Genomic DNA, 9,087 nt, shown 5'->3' with positions numbered 1-9,087 from the left:
TGTGTTAATGGTTGAAAATAAATATCTTGGAGTCATTTGGAGGAAAATCAACTATTATAATTATTTTTTTCTATAGTCATTTTCCCTTGAAGCCATGTGGTATCTAACCTTGATGACTTACTAACAGAATCCTTTAGCATTTTCCTTTTCAAGACTAACATTTTGTTATGTAAAAACATTTATTGCTTTTTCCAAGCTCTCCTGCAGTTTTGTCGCCCTCTAACTTTTAACATCACTTGCTTATTAGAAAGTTTTTGTTCACTATCCTTGTTAAACAAAGGTCTCACATTGTAATTATCAACTTTTATATGTACATATTTTACTATATTTTATCCAAAAAATAGTGTGTTGAAATAATTGCGCACTATGATTTCAACTGTCCTTCTATTTATTTAACCTTTTCCTATTTCACAAACATGTTTTAAAAGTTTTCACTTTTCACATATTTCATCAAAGCTATTTTAGAAGGGACAAGAATTTAAAGTTTACTCAATAAAACACCCTTCTTACTAACTATTACACCTCATTTTATAAATGAAATCCAAGGATAAACCGAATTCAGTATGTAAAGATATTTTTCTTTAAAAATGTCCAGTTTGCTTATACCAAGAACTTCCATTCCTATCATATATGAGAAAGTAGCGCAAGTATACACAGGTTTTTAAACTTGTTTTGATTGATTTTTTTCTGTTTTTTTTTTTTCCTTCTCTCCTTACATCAAGAAAGACTTGCCTTTTTCTCCATATTCTTACTTGGAACCCCTGAACAGATATGGAGACAATTGACAGAGGTCTGTTTTGTTGGAAGCAGTTTATTTTCCTTTACATTTCTTTAGCAGAGTTTCTCTTACTTCCTTGTTACGAAGAGTATAGATGAAGGGATTAAGAACTGGAGTTACCACAGTGTTCAAGACATGAACAGCTTTGGTCAGATTCAAAGCCTCTTTAATGGAGGTGCGGACATGAAGGAAGATTGTAGAGCCATACCAAATGAGCACCACTGTAAGATGTGAGGAGCACGTGGAGAAGGCTTTGCTTCTGCCCTGGGCTGAGGGAATCCTGAAGATGGTGCTGATGATGTAGACATAGGAGACAAGGGTGATAAGGCAAGAACTTAGGATGACCACAAAAGCAATCACAAAGCTTACAAGTTCCATTGGCCGTGTGCTGGTACAGGCCAGAGCAATCCAAGGTGCAATGTCACAAAAGAAGTGGTTGATAGTGTGGGGCCCACAGAAGGTCAGGCTGCTAATGAGGGCTGTGGGAACGGCAATAGCCAGGAAACCACAGACCCAGGAGCCCAGAGCCAGCTGCATTGAGAGGAGGCTGTTCATGATAGTCCCATAGTGTAGAGGATAACAGATGGCCAAATAACGGTCATAAGCCATGGCTGCCAGGAGGAAGTACTCTGTACAGCCCAATGAGAAAACAAGGTACATCTGCAAAAGACAGCTGGTAAATGATATGCTTTGGCTTTTCCCCAGTAGAATGGCCAGGGCTTTGGGGACTGCAGCTGTGGTATACCAAATCTCCAGGAAAGAGAGATTGCTTAGAAAGAAGTACATGGGGGTGTGTAGCTGGTGGGAGGTACTCACCAATATCAATATAGCCACGTTACCACCAACTGTGAGGATGTACATAACCAAAAAAAGCATGAAAAGAGAGAGCTGAAGGATCTGGGACCCAGGAAAGCCCAATAGGAGAAAGTCCTGGGGGAGAGTTTCATTGTGTGTGTTCATAGAGAAACACAGACCCCCACATGGAGGTCTTTGACTCAATCACGCAGTTCTAGAAAAATAAAAAGAAATGCATTCATGAGAGTGCTTCAGTACTTGAATGCATATTGACAAACTAACATCTGTTGAGTGCCTGCTCTGTGCTTGGAGCTATGCATGATTAGTATTGGTTAATTTAATTAAGTAGAGAGTTGTGCTATTATAACGAATTAACAGACAGTGCAAATAATGTTAGCAATTTTGCAAAGATTTCATCTATGGTTACACTTCAGATCCAAGATTCAAATCCAGTCTTGCTGCTTTAATCATTCCTGTTCTAACCAGATCACAGATTACTGGTTCGCAGATTACATTCACAGATAACATCTAAACACATGAAGGGCTGAGCATTTCATGCAGACTGGGTTCAATACTTTGTTACTAAACTCTTTCTGCACAGTCCTTAGATGAAATCATGTACTTTATCTTTGTTGAGAAATAGGCCTCTCAAATGTAGATTCTAGACACTTTCATATCTGACAGTTACAGTTTCTGAATTGATCTTTTAATATATAAGCTCTGAACTCAAAAATAATGTCTAAAAACAAACTGGAAGAATTTTTAAAATAGTTTCAAATTATTGCCTTCTCCAATATTAATCATTTCATGTTTAAATTTGTCTTACATTATTCACATCAAAAAATTTCCATATTAAACAATGAACTTAAGGCAATTTCTTCCTGCATCTAGGATTATTGTTATTCAGTTGCTATGTCTTTTCAAACTCTGCAACCTCAGAGAATGTAGCACGACAGGCTCCTCTGTCCTCTGCTACGCTTATTTGGAAGTGAATGAACAAGCGGAAAAGCAGACAATCATTTTGAAACTAGGTTTTTTTTTCTTTTTGTATACTTGTAACTTATTTTTAAATGCTTTGTTTGAGGATGAAGCCTATAAATTAGAAGATCAATTGGAAAGCTATAAGTGTCAAACATTCAGGTCACAAGAACCTACACCTGAGTGCAGTTTATTGCACAAAGTGAACTTTGGTGTCTTCAGTCTCTGAGAAGTCTCTGTGAAGAAATGTTTTCTCTCTCTGTCCTCAAGTCTTACACTCTCACACTCCAACAACAAATGTCATCTCCTTCATAAATCTCAGCAGATTTATTATATGTGTAAACAAGGCAGAAAGGGACTTCAATGTCATTTACAGCAGTGATCTTAAGTTCTAATGGGAACATCACTTGAGGGGGATGTCAAAATAGAGATTCCAAATCAGTCACCTGTGGTGGGGGCTGTGGTTTTGCATTTCACACAAATTTCCAGAAAGTATCACTGCTGCTTGGGGATCCTACTCTGTTGAGGAAGAAACTAGCTTCCTTTTAATTTTGTAAATAAAGTAAAGATCAAGGAAATGACATGACTTTCCCAAGGTTTGCTTGGTTGAGTAGTAAAAGCCCTAGATTATTACTTATTTAATTATCCTAATAAAGAAAAATATATCTTAGTTTAGACATTGAGGGGTTAGATAGAGAAATAAAGAGTACAAAGAAATGTTCATAAGCAATAAATACTAAATAATGGTTTCCACAAATTTCTTAAAGTAATATGTTCCAACATCTGTATCACTTGCAGCCAACTAATAGAGTTAACAATATTTTCTAGCTCAAAGTACCTATGGATGTCTTTGTATTATTCAGCTATTTTTCTTTAAAAAGTAGTCAAGGACTCACTAGGTAACCATAAACTCATAATAATAGCTAATAGGAGCAAACACATAGTGAATGCATATTTGGCAGTCACTAGCCAACTGTCCGGGCTTCTCTCATAGCTCAGTTGGTAAAGAATCTGCCTGCAATGCAGGAGACCCAGGTTCGATTCCTGGATCGGGAAGATCCCCTGGAGAAGGGATAGGCTACCCATTCCAGTATACTTGGACTTCCCTTGTGGCTCAGCTGTTTAAGAATCTGCCTGCAATGTGGGAGACCTGGGTTCGATCCCTGGGTTGGGATGATCCCCTGGAGGAGGGAAAGGCTACCCACTCCAGTATTCTGGCTTGGAGAATTCCATGGACTGTATAGCCCATGGGGTAGCAGAGTTGGATGCGACTCACTTTCAGCCAACTGTCTAATGTGATCTTTGTAAATACTATTATTTTGTTTTATTGTTATCTCACTAGTTTTACAGATGAGAAAACTGAAACACAAAGAAGCTAAAGAAGCTGTCTAAAGAGGTGCTGTGATTATCAATTCTACAGGTTCAGTCCCAGAACCACAGCACTTTGGATCTGCTGCTTTCAAAGACATTTTAAAAGATAGACATTTGATTGGAAAATGCAAAAGAATGATATTTTAATTCATATTCAAATAGGAATAACTACTGGATATGTAAAATGGAAATAGGTCAAAGCTATTTCTAAAATCTATTAGTATGAAGTTATGGTATTTTCACCAACTCTATAAACATGAGTTTGAGCAAGCTCCTGGGGTTGGTGATGGACAGGGAAGCCTGGCATGCTGCAGTCCATGGTGTCATTGTCAGACACGACTGAATGACTGAACTGAACTGAAGTGAAAAATGTAAAAATAATGTAAACAAAATAATTATATTTATCATTTTACAAATTTAAGAATTAATTTGATAACTGAAAATTAAAGATACATAGAATACCTATTACCATATTATGAAATGGTATTTTCAAGTTTTACTTTCAGTTATATTGCTGAATTGGTCAGACACAATGAATTAATAATATTTTCTTAGAGTATGTGATGATCATGCCCTACATTTTAAAACCTTGTATGTATTGCTCTATATTTGAGTAATCTTAGTATTAATTCTAAGATGACCTACTTGGGACTTTATGCAGATGACTTCAGAGTTTTAAAAAAACCAGAGATATTAATATTTTGATTTACTGGCTTTAAATAAACTATGTATTCAAAATTAAATAACAGTTGGATATTTTATAAGAAAAAGATTAAATTATTAACAATATACTAACTGATTCAAAAAGTAATTTTAATTTTTTTCATTTGGAAAATGACTGTACCTATATGAGAGTTTTCTTCTACAAGCATGCACTATTTTGACAAAAATGAATACATTTATGTTGTTTCTGAACCATAGGAGATTTGAGGTATTTATTAAATGCTATAAAGGGTATATTACAAAGCAAAAATTTGTGGCAACAAATTGACTAGAGCATAATGAATACAGAATCACCTTGTTTACTTACCCAGTTCCAATTCTTTCTGCCATAAATTGTCTTTCCACTTTATATTTTCTCTGTTTTTTATTATACAATTTTGTTTTATTTAAAAATATTATATTTAATTTTAGCAATTCTCTCTATCCCCCTCTATTATTTTTAATCTTATTTTATTGTACACTTTTTTCTTTTAATAGTCATTACTTTTGATTAACTCAATTTTCCATAGTCCTTTAAACTTATTCTCAGTTGAAATTCTTATATTTCCTTTTCTATTTCTTTCTAATTCTGTAGTGTCTTAGTTACATTCAACTGTCCTTTAGTGTTTTACATTTTCTCCCTCTCACTCTTCCTCCTAATAAGTTCCATACTAAAAACAACTTGCTATTAAGTAAATTCTTAAGTGATCATGAACCTTCTGGGGAAAGGCAACATGTAAATTCTCTTGGGTATTTATGGCTAGCTCAAGAAGACATAATCTTCTGTTAGATCTTTCTAAATAGATGGGGTGGTATCACTCATATGTGCAATCGAAAAGATAATATAAATGAATATATATGTAAACAGGTGATCCTAGTGGTAAAGAATCTGTCTGCCAATTGGGGAGACGAGAAATGTGGATTCGATCATTGGGTTAAGAAGATCCCCTGGAGAACCAAATGGCAACCCACTTTAGTATTCTTACCATGGACAGAGGAGTCTGACAGGCTACAGTCCATGGGGCCACAAGGAGTTGAATGCCACTGAGCAAACAGTCTTGCTATGTAATCAGAAAGACTCACATATTGAAAAATAAAACGGTGGTTACCAAAGGTGAGAAAAAGTGGGGAGGGACAAATTAGGAGTATAGGATTAATGGACACAAACTCCAATGTATTAAATAGATAAGCAGCAAGGATATACTGTATAAGACAGGAAATTATAGCCATTATCTTGTAACTACTTATAATGGAGTAGGATAGTAGCACTGGCTGCTCAGTCGAGTCTGACTCTTTGTGACCCCATGAGCTATAGCCCACCATGCTCTTCTATACGTGGGATTCTCCAGGCAAGAATACTGGAGTGGGTTGCAATTTTCTTCTCCAGGGGATCTTCCTGACCCAGGGATTAAACCCAGGTCTCCTGCACTGCATGGAGATTCTTTACTGTCTGAGCCATTAAGGAAGTATAATCTGCAAAAATATTGAATCACAACGCTGCATACCTGGAATTAACATAATATGATAAATCAAATACACTTCATTAAAAATAAATGGGTGATTTGGGATTATTTTTAATCATCTGATTTAAAAAGCTAAATTGTAAAATCATTTAATTTAAAAAGCTAAATTATAAAATTACTTGCCCTAGAATCAAAATATTTCCTTAGATTTTAAATATGTTAATCTGGGTACTTTGTCTCACTGAGAGCGCCTGCTAAGTTGCTTCAGTCGTGTCCGACTCTGTGTGACCCCAGAGATGGCAGCCCACCAGGCTCCCACATCCTGGGATTCTCCAGGCAAGAACACTGGAGTGGGTTGCATTGCCTTCTCCAAGAGAGCTCCTAGAAAATGCAAATAAAGAATTTATATAAAAAAAAATAAAGCAAAACTGAAAAAACTTTTTAAAACAAATAAAGCAGAATTCAATTACATAAATCACCTTAACTTAAAAAATTAAATAATACAAAGCATAATGTAATGGGAAATTAAAAATGAACTAAAATAAGAAAATTAAAAATCTTCCTGGCTGTTCATCACACTAAAATAGCTGGAAAATAAAAGGCCAGTTGCAAATATAACAATTTCACTCATAAATAAGTTGTATTTATAAAGTATTATAAAAACTTCCTTCTTTGAGTGATTAGAATTTCTCACTGAGAAATTTTCTTCTTAAAAATCATGTTTTCAAAGATTTTGCTGTAATCTAAATTATACAGGTAAGAATGGAGTATGTCAACCTACTGGGAGTACCTTCTTCACTCTGATAAGGACAGACAATCTAACTTTCCAGCACAAATTCAGAGGCTCAGATAAGTTTCTGTACACAAAATTCCTCATGTAAGTTAACTTTGTAGTTTCAAGCAAAATAACTTTTGAGCCTTGTTTACAGTCTAGACATGATGTTGACTCTTTGCATGGAGATTTGGTTTATAGGCACAAGTCAATAAAAACCTCCTCATTTAAATTCCATCTTAACTTCTTCCTTTCCCCAAATCTATAATAACTCTCCCTTTTTATTTTGGGTAATGACCACACAACCCCTATGATTTGTATCCTCTGTTCATGCAGTAATTTGATAAATCTGACTTCACGGGATTACATGTGCTTACTTAGTGTCCTTTGGCTGATTGAGCTACAGTAGAACTAAAGGAAGAAGGAAAACTTAAAAAAAAAAAAAAAAACGAAGAATAAACAGATCAGATCAGTCGCTCAGTTGTGTCCGACTCTTTACGACCCCATGAATCGCAGCACGCCAGACCTCCCTGTCCATCACCAACTCCCAGAGTTCACTAAGACTCATGTCCATCGAGTCAGTGATGCCATCCAGCCATCTCATCCTCTGTCATCCCCTTCTCCTCTTGCCCGCAATCCCTCCCAGCATCAGAGTCTTTTCCAATGAGTCAACTCTTCGCATGAGGTGGCCAAAGTACTGGAGTTTCAGCTTTAGCATCATTCCTTCCAAAGAAATACCAGGGCTGATCTCCTTTAGAATGGACTGGTTGAAGTCACTTAAATAGAGTTAAGATACCAGAAGGCAGAACTCACACCTTGAGACAGCAACAGAACCCAACAAGAATAAGAAAGACTCCTCTTATTTCCTGGCAAAAGTTTCACCCAAAGAAATACCAAGAACTATGTCTGCTATAGCACTCCCTATATTTTTTTCCCACTGTAAAAGCATTGTCTTTCTTTTGCTGTCTGGGAACTTGCACATGGCTTGCCATAGTTGCAGACACTGATCTGCAATTATTTACTGATCCTTAATGAAACCATCTTGCTGCAGATATCTGAAATCTATGCCAAGTCAGCAAAACACATGTTATGGCTTATCTACAGAAATATTCCCTGAATCCTAAAATATTATTCACATAACCCTAAAATATTATTCATATTATTCAGTTGCAAGCTTACAAATTGTCTTAAACAATTGAATTGCAAACAGAGTGTGGAACATCACAGAGGGCAAGCTTGGCCTTGAAATGTGGTGTGTTTAGCTTTTAAGGGATGGGTAATTGAGCTATTTCAAATCCTGAAAGATGATGCTGTGAAAGTGCTGCACTCAATATGCCAGCAAATTTGGAAAACTCAGCAGTGGCCACAGGACTGGAAGAGGTCAGTTTTCATTTGAATCCCAAAGAAAAGCAATGCCAAAGAATGCTCAAACAACCGCACAATTGCACTCATCTCACACACTGGTAAAGTAATGCTCAAAATTCTCCAAGCCAGGCTTCAGCAATACATGAACCATGAACTTCCAGATGTTCCAGCTGGCTTTAGAAAAGGCAGAGGAACCAGAGATCAAATTGCCAACATTTTCTGGATCATGGAAAAAGCAAGAGAGTTCCAGAAAAACATCTATTTCTGCTTTATTAACTATGCCAAAGCCTTTGACTGTGTGGATCACAATAAACTGTGGAAAATTCTGAAAGAGATGGGAATACCACACCACCTGACCTGCCTCTTGAGAAACCTGTATGCAGGTCAGGAAGCAACAGTAAGAACTGGACATGGAACAACAGACTGGTTCCAAATAGGGAAAGGAGTACGTCAAAGCTGTATATTGTCACCCTGCTTGTGTAACTTATATGCAGAATACATCATGAGAAACGCTGGGCTGGAAGAAGCACAAGCTGGAATCAAGATTTCCAGGAGAAATATCAATAACCTCAGATATGTCGATGACACCACCCTTATGGCAGAAAGTGAAGAGGAACTAAAAAGCCTCTTGAATGAAAGTGAAAGAGTAGAGTGAAAAAGTTGGCTTAAAGCTCAACATTCAGAAAATGAAGATCATGGCATCTGGTCCCATCACTTCATGGGAAATAGATGGGGAAACAGTGGAAACAGTGTCAGACTTTATCTTTTTGGGCTCCAAAATCACTGCAGATAGTGATTGCAGCCATGAAATTAAAAGACGCTTACTCCTTGGAAGAAAAGTTATGACCAACCTAGATAGCATA

General features: G+C 36.4%; 1 protein-coding gene across 1 annotated transcript; it reads right to left on the bottom strand.

Annotated features, from left to right (window-relative positions):
* Positions 1-811: 811 nt before the first annotated feature.
* Positions 812-1,738, bottom strand: OR6F1 (olfactory receptor family 6 subfamily F member 1). The gene has a single exon (XM_019963692.2). It carries the CDS (start codon positions 1,736-1,738, stop codon positions 812-814), a length of 927 nt encoding a protein of 308 aa, XP_019819251.2.
* Between the last annotated feature and the right edge of the window lie 7,349 nt (positions 1,739-9,087).

This window comes from Bos indicus, chromosome 7, assembly GCF_029378745.1.
Source record: "Bos indicus isolate NIAB-ARS_2022 breed Sahiwal x Tharparkar chromosome 7, NIAB-ARS_B.indTharparkar_mat_pri_1.0, whole genome shotgun sequence".
In the NCBI taxonomy this organism is placed as follows: Eukaryota; Metazoa; Chordata; class Mammalia; order Artiodactyla; family Bovidae; genus Bos; species Bos indicus.
This window is presented reverse-complemented; position numbering and strand designations above follow the sequence as displayed.

Bases quoted from the DNA above. Each gene is read 5' to 3' on its own strand.
- OR6F1 (XM_019963692.2), bottom strand. From the start codon at position 1,738: ATGAACACACACAATGAAACTCTCCCCCAGGACTTTCTCCTATTGGGC.